The sequence below is a fragment of the Festucalex cinctus genome, chromosome 6 (genome assembly GCF_051991245.1).
Source record: "Festucalex cinctus isolate MCC-2025b chromosome 6, RoL_Fcin_1.0, whole genome shotgun sequence".
NCBI classification, from domain to species: domain Eukaryota; kingdom Metazoa; phylum Chordata; class Actinopteri; order Syngnathiformes; family Syngnathidae; genus Festucalex; species Festucalex cinctus.
In genome coordinates, this window is record NC_135416.1 from 9,510,662 (window position 1) to 9,523,826 (window position 13,165).

At 42.9% G+C, this 13,165-nt stretch overlaps 1 protein-coding gene across 3 annotated transcripts in view; it reads left to right on the forward strand.

The window, feature by feature from the left end:
- Nucleotides 1–13,165, forward strand: part of tnrc6c2 (trinucleotide repeat containing adaptor 6C2) — a 120,608-nt gene that overhangs the window by 106,777 nt on the left and 666 nt on the right. For all 3 annotated transcript variants that reach the window (XM_077525764.1, XM_077525765.1, XM_077525767.1), the window contains 17 exons: nucleotides 2,853–5,294; nucleotides 5,932–6,135; nucleotides 6,469–6,635; nucleotides 6,720–6,797; nucleotides 6,907–6,964; nucleotides 7,040–7,182; nucleotides 7,343–7,483; nucleotides 8,133–8,273; nucleotides 8,470–8,589; nucleotides 8,737–8,820; nucleotides 9,088–9,367; nucleotides 10,209–10,373; nucleotides 10,456–10,647; nucleotides 10,725–10,874; nucleotides 11,269–11,484; nucleotides 12,295–12,368; nucleotides 12,990–13,129. In XM_077525764.1, coding sequence (XP_077381890.1) covers nucleotides 2,853–5,294; nucleotides 5,932–6,135; nucleotides 6,469–6,635; nucleotides 6,720–6,797; nucleotides 6,907–6,964; nucleotides 7,040–7,182; nucleotides 7,343–7,483; nucleotides 8,133–8,273; nucleotides 8,470–8,589; nucleotides 8,737–8,820; nucleotides 9,088–9,367; nucleotides 10,209–10,373; nucleotides 10,456–10,647; nucleotides 10,725–10,874; nucleotides 11,269–11,484; nucleotides 12,295–12,368; nucleotides 12,990–13,129 — 4,795 coding nt within the window. The remainder of the gene's footprint in view (nucleotides 1–2,852; nucleotides 5,295–5,931; nucleotides 6,136–6,468; nucleotides 6,636–6,719; nucleotides 6,798–6,906; nucleotides 6,965–7,039; nucleotides 7,183–7,342; nucleotides 7,484–8,132; nucleotides 8,274–8,469; nucleotides 8,590–8,736; nucleotides 8,821–9,087; nucleotides 9,368–10,208; nucleotides 10,374–10,455; nucleotides 10,648–10,724; nucleotides 10,875–11,268; nucleotides 11,485–12,294; nucleotides 12,369–12,989; nucleotides 13,130–13,165) is intronic.

Here is a 13,165-nt window from a genome sequence, read left to right on the forward strand (position 1 = left end):
TGCATGCACAGACTTGCACATTCATGCATGCAAACATGCAGCTTTGTTCCCAGTTGGCAGCATGAGCAGAAATAAAATGGGCACCATTGTTTAGTTTGTTTTTTTTAATTATTATTACTTATATCGGCCTTATAGCCGGATTGAGAATGAAACAACACTGCATTACTGTCACATTACTTACATATTATGGATGGAAATAATTTAACACTGCCAGACTTTTTGATTGAAATGTCATGAGAGGGAGTTGCAGGAAATGAATTTGGTGACTTGAGGTGAAGGAAAAAGAGGCCGCTATATATATATATATATATATATATATATATATATATATATATATATATATTTATATATTTATATTATCCTATAGTCTTATAACCCCATTTATTTACATCTATATTGTTAGGCACAATACAGTAAAATGTAGCATTATGCTGACAAATATTGTCATCTAGACGTCAATAACATTAATTGACGCTATGGCTGTTCCATCACAGTCCACCGCTGTGTTGTTGTACCTGTCCTCTGGTACTATTTGGAAGTGGAATGAGCCAATTAAAGGGCTCAGGGTGATTAAAGGTGTATTCAAGGATCTTCTAAAAAAAAAAAAAAAAAAAGACAAACGTCCGTTTTTCACTTTTTGAAAAATGCGCATGGCAGACATCCTTCAGCTCTCCTGCTCGTCTGCGGGGGTGGGACCGGGGGTGGGTCCGCATGCTCAGCTAAGAACGAGCACGCACGAGGTCGTTACGGCAAATTGATTGACGGGATCGAGAACCAATTGTTAAGATGATCCACTCGAAAGACGGAGAGACAAAAGATCCTTGAATACACCTTTAAACCTGAGCCAAACCGGTACTGTGTAGTGGGAAAACTTTGTTCTTTGCATTTTAGTGTATGTGGTAGGATTGCTCACAAACATGACATAAGTACATATTATGATCACTTTGTGTAACAAATTTTAAAAGCCTTCAGGAAAGAAAATATGTAAACGAGATTACAAAATATACAGAGAATGTTTAGGGGTGAATTAAACCAACACTCTCCTGAGGTAGGATCGTTAGTTGGCTTAGATCGTTGGCTGTGTTTCAGGACTAATGAAATATGCTGGTCTAAAGATAGTGTTGACAGATCAAAGACAGAAGTAACATCAGTAGCTATTAATGATGATGTCTTTTCATGTAAGACTTATAAGCATTTTGGTTGGTAATTGAAAAGACCATCTGTGGGGTTATGTCTGGTTGCTTTCTGTTCAGTCTGATTGAGAAGCAGCCTGCTAAGCATATACTCAGTAATTGACGTTGATTTGGACATGATGGTTACTTTTGTGGTGTTTCCTTAAATTAAACACTTGTGCTTTTCTCTCAAAATAAACATGTCATTAGGCAGAGAAACCCCTTTGGATAACAAACTCATACATTTACTAATGTAATGACGGATTGCTTTTGCAGTAATGTCGGCATTTCTCTTCTTTCTTTGTGCAACTGATTGCGTGCCAGCATTAGGGAATATACATGCACCATCAGCCTGATGCCCTTGTGCGATAAAGCTGCCTGAGAAATAAAGATAAATGTTTGGAGGCGGAACATGCATTCCCAGTCACTCTGTTGTGTGTTGTACTGTGCTTTAAAGGCACACAAACAAATAAATAAAAGTTTACGTCTATGGTTTGGCATAACATCAGTTTTAACAGTTTAATATAGTATTTTTAAACTGTCAGAATTAGGCACGGTTTTTTAATAATGCACATTCTTTTTTCTCTCCATGGTGGAATTCCCTCTTCATATGCTTGGTTGGCCTGTGAGATTTATGAGTGGAATTTGTATTGCTTGAAGATCCCATGAGCTGTTGGCTCTAGCTGGCTAGTGGCTTTGGTGTATGCACGCTGGATCAATAACTTTTCTTTCTCTCTGCCTCTTGAATTAACAAGATCATTGATTACCTGTGTGATTGATTAATTTCCCTCTTATAGCACTGATTCGATCAATTAGTAGTTCCCTCTGTTGATAGCATGTCGTTGGGACAAATGAGATTTCTTGTGTGCAGTAGAATATACGTAATGATAAATTAACTAATTGTGTGTTTAGGTTTTGATTATTATTTTTTTAACACATAGACTGTGTGTAGATAGACTAGAGCTACTGCGTAAGCACCGATACATTTGCTGTTGTATGCTGAGGGTGAAACACACATTTGCAGACACTTGGAAAAAGTGTTTTCTTATAGTGTGTTGGGGGTGGAGTAGGAGTGTTGGGTGTGATGGATGAGAAGCCAGCTTGGTTTCATTCCGATAAATGAGCACCGTTCCACTTGGGCTTTCCTTTAGTGCCCCAGCTAACAAAGCCACGATGGAGACAGATGCACCTCCGCTGTGCTGGGTGTTAGAGGAGGAAGAAAAATTAACGGGATAAGGAAAGAGGTAGGGGACACAAAGTAAGATAAAAGGTATAGACAGAGAGAGATTGTCACAATATAACAACAGATTAGGGTAGCTCAAGAGTTGAGAAAGAATGTTTTAAAGAGTGGAATAGGAAGAGTGAGGGAAACAGAAGAAATATGTTTTGGTCAACTGACTGTGTGAGGGCAACAATGTATGCATGACAAGTGAAGTGACAATAAATATATTCTTGACTACATCTACATTGTGTTGAACATCATGGTAATCATTTTATCCCGCCAAATGTTGAAAGCAAGGAAATTGTAATGTAAGTGTAATGTAAATTGCATTTAACCCAGAAAATTAATGTTTTCCTGCTGCTTCACTTTTTTTTGTGTTGTTTTATTCTCTTACTATATCATTTATTTGTTTCACTCAAGCCCGCGTTTAAAGTATATCCACGTTTGTTTCTCTTTAGACTTATCCCCCAAGAGTGTCTCTGCTGCCTATATTTGCCAGTGGGGAGCATCCTTGCATGCAGACAGCATTTCTGGTGCCAACAGCTGGAATAAAGAAAATATTGACGGAAGCGACACTGAAGCTTGGCCCTCCATTAGCCGCAGCAGTGACCACAGCCAACCTGCAGCACCAGAATGCCCCTTGGGCTCAGCTAACTGCAGCACAGACGTCAGCGCTGTCACCACCGTCAGGACTACTTTTCTGAGTATGGCCACAGGTGCCACAGGCCAGCCGGCCCACTACACATCTCTCAAATCTAACAATAACATGATGACAGGACCTGGGTCAGCCAACATATTGTCTAGTAACAGAGGTTGGGGCTCAGATCCCAAACAAGATGGAATGACTGGTGGGCAAATAGGAACGCCCAATCACTGGGGCTCACCCGGTTTTAACTTGAATCTCAATCCCAGTGCCAACCCCTCTGCGTGGCCTGTTCTCGGTCATGAGGGTGGTGGCATCATTGGCCCGAATGGGGTCTCCGCCTCATCCCACCCACCAGGAAGTGGGAATGGAAACGTTGGGAATGGTACCGTTGGAGGTGGAGGCACAAGCACGTGTGGTGGTGGTTGGGTTAGCATGGTTGGTGCTAATGAAAATGAACAGCAGCGCCCTTCGGCCAACACAAGCTTGTCCTTCAATATGGAAACTAACCTTAACACTGATGGACCAAACCACACCAAGCAACAAGCTCAGGAGCCCATGAGCCCTATACATGGGTTAACTGGCTGGGGAGGCCAGTCGCCTACTGAATCATCCCAGCTCAATGGAGACACAACAGGCAGCTCTGTATGGGGTAGTGGTGAAAACAAGGCAGCTGACTCCCCCAAAGAGTCTGGCTGGGACGCAGCTCCCCCCGCAGGCCTCTCTGCTTGGGGTCGCCAAGGTAGTAGTGGTGGTGGTAGCAATGGAAGTGGTGGGTGGGGCGACTGGGGGAAATCCTCAGTAGGTGGAGATGCAACAAAATGCTGGGACTCTGTTGATTCTGTCATTTCAGGCTCAGGTCAAGAACAACAAGTTGGCTCGTGGGGTAAGCAGCCTGGAACTGCGCCAGCAAGTGAGGGTAGTGGGGACAGCAGAGATGGCCATTCTCACCACAGAGATAGATCCTCAAGCATGGATTATACCCCTGTGTTACCCCGACAGGACTTGGACCCTCGGGTGCTGAGTAACACGGGTTGGGGACAGACTCCCATCCGACAACACACAGTGTGGGAGATGGAGGAAGCAAACTCTGATGATGGGAAAAGCAACAGCAGCTCAGACACATTTGAAAGTTCTAATTCCAATGGTGGATCTGCGTGCACCAACGGAGGCACCATCAACCCCAACATTGGTACCAATCTGAGGCCTGGATCTGATGGAAAACATGAAAGCGAAGGATCATCAGGCTGGGGAGTCACTCTACCTCCGCCAGTGGAGACTGCACCTGGATGGGGTGATCCCCCACATTCACAAAAAGAAGCTTCTAATGGAACCACCACTGGCTGGGGAGACCCCTTGCCTACCAACGGACCTAAAAATGTAGGCATGACATCTTGGGGCTCTGGGGACAAGTCGCCTAGCTGGGACAGTGACATGACAAAAAGCCAGTCCAATAATTGGGGGGAGTGTCCGCTTAACTCCCGTGGTTGGGGAAGTAGTAATGGGGGTGCCAACAGTTCTAGCATGAGGGACTGGGGAGAACCAGAGCGCAAGAACAATGGGTCCCCCAGCAGCATGTGGGAAGGGGAAGGAGGAAATGGAGGGAATGGGGGATGGAAGGAAAATCCTAGAGGAGGAATTAGAGGAAGTGGTAAGCTTACTTCTTCTTCTGTAAGTAGCGGCACTTGGGGAGAAACCTCCCGTGCCAGTGGCCCAGTGCAGGGCACCTGGGGATCCTCCAAGCCTACTGACAGCAGTGGCAGCAGTACTGGTAGTGGAGGAGGGGGTAGCATTGGTTCTTGGGGAGGTCCTGGTTCTGTCAAGCAGAACACCTCCGGCTGGAGCAATCTCAGCAAACAGGACCAAGGCTTAGAATCGACAGGTTGGGAGGAGCCCTCCCCTCCATCTATCCGCAGGAAGATGGAGATTGATGATGGAACATCCACCTGGGGTGATCCTGGCACATACAGCAAGACTGTCAATATGTGGGATCGCAATAATCCTAATAATAATCCAGGCAACAGTGGCCCTCCCCCCATTAAGAATGGTGGCATAATCACACACAACAATAACAATCACTCTGTTGGCCCTGGCAACAACAATCACCATCACGGCCATCCAATGCACCACCATCCTCACCATGGCAACGCCCCAAGCCATCTCCAACATCATCTTGGAAACAACTATGGGCCATCCAACAATTGTGTCCCCCACCCAGGAGCAGGCCCTCAGAGTCGACCTCCTCTTGCTAACCCAGGTAAAACAATTGGACTGCATTGTTTTACTTCATACAGTACATAGACTTTTATATATGGCCTCAATATTTTTAGACTTGTTAAAGGATGGTTTAAATAATAAATCAGAAGAAGTACAACATATATTTCAGTCATTATCAGATGACGTGACTAAATTACCATTAAAACCATTATCAACAAGGATTGTTAGGTATTCCAAGCATTATTTCTTCATGTAATTCTTTTGTGGTGATTGTTAAGTGGGTAGTCTTCTGGGTATTGAGGCATCTTAATGACCATACATGCATAATTAAGCCTGTCCATTTATTTTAATTTATTGCACACAGTTCAAATGTGTCTTATTGAGGACAAAGACCACATATATACGCATAAAAGACATGTCAAAACTGTAACCCGTCTTTTTTTTTATTGAGTGACACCATTGCCCCCCACTGTTAATCAGTTGGACTGCATTTATATATGTTAAAGTGTAAAATTAGTATTCCTTCGACTAGGTGGCATCGGAAATAGTAATGTTAATTACAGGGACAATAAAACTGTTCTCAGTTAGCAATTAGGCTTCCTTGATTGTGATGGCATTTGAGGTCACTGTGCAATATGAATTGCCCTTTTCAGAAAATCCCCCTCTCTGTTTTCCAGGCTGGGGAGAGCTTCCCAGTGTTCAGCCTAAGTCAGAACCTGCTTGGGGAGAGCCTGCAGCTCCAACATCAGCTGTGGACAACGGCACCTCTGCTTGGGGCAAACCGTCAGGGGGTGTTGGCGGGTGGGGCGATGGTGTCCATGAGCCCCCCGGACCTTATGGAAGGGCCAACGGACCCTCCTGTTCTGCACCCTGCAAGCCTGGTAAATGGCAGCCTTTGTATACGTTGGTGGTCACTGCAAGGTTTTAGAGGCCTGATCTTTAGGGGGCTCTAGTACAGTTTAAAAACCTGAAGCAGTCAAAAGCAGTTTCACAACTTGGAAGGTTTTTGAGAACAAGTGCAAAGTGCTGTATGGTGTGAACTCATAAGCAACGTCACAAGAAACGTGTGTAAATGAAAACAGTGCCATCAAGTGGCCAAATTTAAAACTACCTGTGGTGCTGGTATGGCTTCCAATACATTTGCATTAGATTATTGTATAGAATTCTGACTTTTTCCATCCTAGATTTGAACACACCCTTGTTTGTTTCGCCAGGTCCCAAACCTATGCAAGACAGCTGGGGGAGCGCAGGGGAGGAAATGGGAATGTCTTCAGGTCAGTGGGACACTGAGGATGGAGACATGTGGAGCAGTCCCACCTCGCAGGAGAGTAGCTCCTCCAGCAATTCTTGGGGAAATGGATCCAAAAAGGGCCCAAGCAAGGTAACATTTCTATACATTTTATATACTTGTCTACATGTGTGCATACATTGATTGTTTAAATATATTTGACTTGTGCGTCCACAGGGGAAAATGATTAACAAACCAGATGAGACCTGGATTATGAACCGTCTCATCAAACAGCTCACTGATATGGGTTTTCCGGTAGGAGTCATTTATTCTTCAAATATTTAGACCGACATACATAATATATAAGGTTTCTTTTAAGTTTTTATTTATTATTTGAGGGACTGATGTAATCACTGTGTTGCAGAGAGATCCTGCTGAGGAGGCATTGAAGAGCAACAACATGAATCTTGACCAGGCCATGAGTGAGTTAACTTTTTGTGCAAGTGATGTAACTTAGTAGGCATATTTCAAATATTGTTACATTTTTCCCCGCTCAGGCGCTCTGCTGGAGAAGAAGACTGACCTGGACAAACGTAGTATGGGCATTTCTGATTACAGCAACGGTCTGAACAAGCCACTGTTGTGTCGACCATCCGTACTCTCTAAAGAACCCTCTGACCGCAACGCCTTCCTTGACAAGGTATTAAGCGACCTGGACGCCCTTTATAGCTTTAAAAAATGTCACAAACTAAAAAGGTTTTCTGCATTTTTACATGTAATCACAAATTCCTTTTATTCAGTCTTTGCTTACTCTCATCACTATTTGTCACCTTCATCACTGCTTTATCTCTCTGCTCCAGGTTCTTTCCGATGATGCCCTCCCATCACCATTTATGCCTTCCCCCAGCCTGAAGCTCCCCCTGGCCAACAGTAGCCTTCCAGGGCAGAGTCTGGGACCGGGCAACTCGGGGCTGGCCATGCAAAACTTGAACAACAGACAGGTATTGTTTAAGACATTTAAAAGTTTCTGCATTGTCATGAGGCAGTATAACCATACACTCCATTGTTTTCATATTCTCCAGCCTATTTGCTTCTGTTTGAATGACCTTGCCTCAAGCGCTTAGTGTCAATGCCGAGAAATGCCCTTGAAAAGTGCTATTTGGAATGTGGATATACTCAAGCTACCTTTTCACAGCTCAGAATTTCTTTGGCCTTCAAAAAATTATTGTAAATAGTTGCTAAAACCAAAAATTGGATAGATAGCTGCTTGTTGCTAATTAAATGCACTGCAGCACACTAGAATGTTTAAATCTTCCATGCCAGTTGTTCCGTTATTAGCCGTCCAGTTCAAGGCTGTGCATTTAGGTATTATTCTGCAGTAATGACAACCATGTCTAAGGGTATTGTGTTTCTGGATTTCTATCCCTTGCCATTGGCTGTCCTGTTCTCATGAGTATGTGATGTCTATCAGTAATTTCCTTAATTTTTGCCCACTTCAAAGATTACTTCAAAGTTAGTCAAGGTTACAATGAATGTCTATCAATTAAGTGGACTGATGGATACTCATACAATTGCTAATATCCTTGGAAATTTGAATAAAAATGTATTTAAGATTTATTATTATTATTATTATTATTATTATTTTTGTAGATACCCAATGGAATGTTTGGCAGCAGTGGAGCAGCACAAAGCCGGGCCATGCAGCAGCAGCCTCCTCAGCCGCCAGTGCCACCTCTGAGCTCCTCCATGCCTAGTCTACGTGCTCAAGTGCCTCAGTTTCTCTCCCCTCAGGTACATGAATACATATGTACCTTGAATATTCTGCCATTAAGCCATGCATTCAAACTTATCTCCTTGTATAAAGACTTAATGCCTGTGCATTGCAGTATGTGGTAAATGTCTGTCTTTCCTGCTCGAAGCTGCTTTAATTTACTCGTGAATCACAACACCTGTCATTACTTCACCCTGTGTCTCCACCTTCTTGCAGGTCCAAGCACAGCTCTTGCAGTTTGCAGCAAAAAACATTGGTCTGAACCCTGCACTTTTAACCTCACCAATAAACCCTCAACTAATGACCCTGTTGTACCAACTTCAGCAACTGCAAATGGTGAGTCTAGTAGTTGATAGATTGACATTTTTATAACTCCATTTCTGATTTTCTAAGGTAGAATTAACAATCAACTTAACAATTGTTTGCTCTTATGTCTTTTCTGTGGCTGTACTGTAATGTACTTTTGCTTCCCTTTTTGTTCAGGCATACCAGCGTTTACAAATCCAGCAGCAGATGATGCAGGCGCAACGTAACGTTTCCGGTCCCATTCGACAACAAGAGCAGCAAGTGAGTCAACAGTCACAATGCTGCACCCACACGCAAAATCCTGTGATGATCAATGTAACCCATTTCTGGAGCATGACTGCATGACCTGACTGCAAAATCAATTCAATACTGTAACAACATGAGTGGATAACGTATTGTTGTTACGTCAGTAGTTGCTCAGTTGTTGTTTGCGTGGGTGATGTTTTTATTTAGTATTAATACTTCCCACAGAAGTATTTCTGTCTCTTCCGTCATCTTTTACACTGCTTTGTTTCTGCCCACTCCTAGGTCGCACGCACAATCACCAACATGCAGCAGCAGATCCAGCAGCACCAGCGTCAGCTCTACCAGGCGCTGTTGATGAAGCAGCAGCAACTTCCCTCTCATTCCGCCTCCTCTTCCTCCTCCCATGCTGGTCTGCATGCCCCCGGTGGCCCCACCGGAGGTCCCGGATCTGCAAAATCAACCCTGGACCCTTTCACAGGCCCACATCATGCTCCTGGCCTGGCCGACGCACTGCACACCAAAGAGCTGTCTTCACCCAACGCCTACAGCACCTACCCTCTTTGTGAGTCTCTAATAGAGAGCAATTAAAATGTATATTACTTCAGTCACTGTCGATGTTGCAACGTCCTTATTAACCATGGGAACAGCAAGTCGACATTTGTTACCACAGCTGTATCTTGTGGCTCTCCCTGCCAATAAAAGAGAACAATAAATGGAGATAATTACTGTGGGTAAATTTAAAGTTAACAAGCAATATCGATTCTGACGCCTGCGTATCGATACGTGTATTGTGATGAGGCCCGCAACGATATATTGCCGTATCGATTTTTTGAGCACACCCCTACTCTACAGTATACAGTGTCTTAGTATTCACCATATTCCGGGTGTTGCATCAGTGACTGTTTCAGGGTTCTAACTTTAACGGTGGCTCGGGGCCACTACATGACTGTGTTCACTGTAGTTCACTGACGCTAGCCCGAACGGGTTAGTACAAATTGCATAAATAGATAGGATAAAATCAACATGTTTTTGCTTTTTATTTTTTCTATTTACTGTTCAATGTTTTGAGTTTTGTCCTCTTAATTGATCATCCATCATTAAACTTTTTAACACACTGCACATTTTTTTTGCACATCAATTAAAATACTTCCATAAAAAATGTTTTGAACAATATGGAGAGCCCAGAAAATGTCAAATGTTAAATACTCAGTTTGATTCTATACTAAAAAAAAAAAAAAAAAAACTACACTGAAATATTTTCTTAGTCTTAAATAATACAATAAAAACGCTAAATATGAAGTATACTTTATCGTGATTATATCTAAAGGCCAGTGCCAATTGTAGCAGGGACACAACCACATGGCCGCCCAAAAAGTCTTAGAATTTTTGTATCCTGTGTGCAGCTGGACTGAATCCAAACATGAATGTAAACTGCGTCGAGGTTGGGAGTCTGTCCCTGAAGGAGCCTCCTCAGCCCCAGTCCCGCCTGTCCCAGTGGACGCACTCCAACTCCATGGACAGCCTCGGTGGCAACACCTCAAACCTGGAGAACAACCTCAATAAACACGGTGAGTCAAGCATTCCTAACTTAGATTGACCCACCAAAAAAGGATGGATTTAAGTCATTATGTGTGTTGCTCCATATGGTAGGTGCCATATCTGCTGCCTCTACCTTGGGGCCCCCTGGGAAGCCCTCACAGCTAGAGGATTCCTATAGCCCATACAATCTGATGTCCAGTGCGGACTCCCCCGCCAGCTCCTTGGTACCCCCAGACAGCTGGGGCCAAGGCAAGAATCCTAATGAAAAGATCACCAACGGGAACAACATTAACTGGCCGCCAGGTGAGGACAAAGGCAAATGAATAGCAATGCGCTTTGTCACAATATTTGTAAAGATATCCTTTGTTTTGCATCCTCAGAATTTTGCCCAGGTGTACCATGGAAGGGTCTTCAGAACATTGACCCTGAGAATGACCCCAATATGACCCCTGGTAGCGTCCCCAGCGGTCCCACCATCAACACAAATATCCATGACGTCAACAGATACCTTCTGCGTGACAGAAACGGAGGTACAGAAAAACAAGATATTTTGCAAGTCTCAAATCAGTACAGCCAATAACACAAAGTCATCTGGTTTTACCAGTAAATGAAATTAAGGCACTACATAAATGATGGTGCTCCACTCTAAAACTGTAGGTCCTATAGCTTCAACCTTGGTTGTGGCCTCAACAACAAAATTGTTCTCACTTCCTCAGCAACCATCTGCATCTCTTTAATGTCAACCACAAAAGGGAACGCCTCACGTCATATGTCAGTTAGCAGTTTCCGTGTGATTTTTTTTTTTTTTTAAGAATTCACAAGGAATTCAAGAAGTGATGCTTAATTCACGAAGTAATGCTTGACAACACTACTAGAAGGTTATCTGTCATCTGTTTTATTCATTACTCTCTTGTTTTGTTATAGGCAAACTGTCCGATGTGAAGTCCACCTGGTCCACAGGGTCCATAACCCAGAACCAAGCCTCCCTTACCCACGAGCTATGGAAAGTCCCTCAGGGCCCGCGTGTCTCCGCAGCCCCAACCCGACCCCCACCAGGCCTCACCAACACCAAACCTTCTTCTACCTGGGGGGGCAACTCACTGGGCCTAGCCCAAGGCTGGAGTGGTTCTTACTCCTCTGGTGAGTAAAAATAGTAATACAAATACAAAATATTGAGAAACAAGTGAGAAATAATTACTTGAGGAAAGAGGTTTTCCTTCTTTATTTTAAGAGTGTGGCAAAAAAAAGTTTTTTAAAATGAGACCCAGTTCTAGTTAACAATCTTTGGTTTTACACCCCTCTTACTGTATCCGTGTACGCTGTCAAGAAAATGTGACATTAAATGTGACACACTATACGCTACCCAAATTAAGCATGTAAAGTGTACGAGTCAAAACAATCCTCCTTGAAGGTATGGACAACAAGCAAGACACCTGGAAAAAGAATAATATTAAAAGGAACATGAATGCAAAAAAAGTAGAACAGTAAATAGTATTCTCTTTTCAAATTATGATGCCAAACATGACTACTACTTTGTTTTCCCAACACAATCATGATGATGATGATGTAGATGTACATGATCACAAGAAACCTTTCATGAAATGTTAGGCAGACTTAGTCAAAATGTAGAGATCACATCTGCTCTCTATCGATGGCTTATCTTGTTGAACACACCCCGCTGAACTGACATCCTGAGGTTTACCGGCTCTTAAAGAGGCCTCCTATCAACATTGTTTCTCAAAACTACTTTGCTTGCCACTTGTGACGTTTAGAAACAATGTTGGCATAGGGGGCCCTTTTCGATGAGAGGGAAATGACAAATTCATAGGGAATATCACATTTAAGATTATCATGTTTTTGCTATTTTTATGAATATTTAGAGCATTCATTTGATTTCATTTTTGTTTAAAATATGAGTTGCAAATCTCTTTTCATCGGCGTTTTTAACAGAGGGAACCACCTGGAGTACAGACATCTCCAACAGGACCAGCAGCTGGCTGGTGCTGAGAAATCTCACACCTCAAGTAAGTGGGTTGATTGACCATTTATTTGAACAAGTGGTTTAAGTTGAGTTAGTGGCAGGTTTAAGGAGCCATATTTGGTAAGGCAAGGCAAGTTTATTTGGATAGCACATTTCATACACAAGGCAACTTAATGTGCTTTACACAAGGAAAGAAGCATCAACAAACACAGTAGTTAACATTCAGAGCAAAGAAGGGAAAACAAAATTAGCTTACAAAATTTACTTTAAATAAAAACTGATTTAAAACTGTTTAAAAGACCTTAATTTAATATAAGGTATGAGAAAAAAAAGTTTTCAACTTCTATTTAAAACCATTTACACACTGGGCTGACTTCACTTCTGTTGGCAGCTTATTCCATTTGTGTGCAGCATAACAGCTAAATGCAGCTTCACCATGTTTACTTCGAACTCTGGGTTCCACTTGTTGGCCCAAGTCTGTAGCTCTATTGAATTTGTGAATTATTTATTATGTAATTAGTGGCTATTGTTGAATTTTAAATGTTTTATTCATTAATATTATTCACTATGATAATAAAGTACAGCAGCAAATCAGGTACTACATCTACTGTACAAACAGTAGACATCTCTTCTAACGGCCATGCAAATTCCGCTGGCTCTCCAGATTGACGGTTCGACCCTGCGGACTCTGTGCATGCAGCACGGCCCCTTGATCACATTCCACCTCAACCTGACCCAAGGGAACGCCATGGTGCGCTACAGCTCCAAGGACGAGGCCGCCAAGGCCCAGAAGTCTCTGCACATGTGAGTGCCACAAGCTGTTGGGGAACATTTACAAGT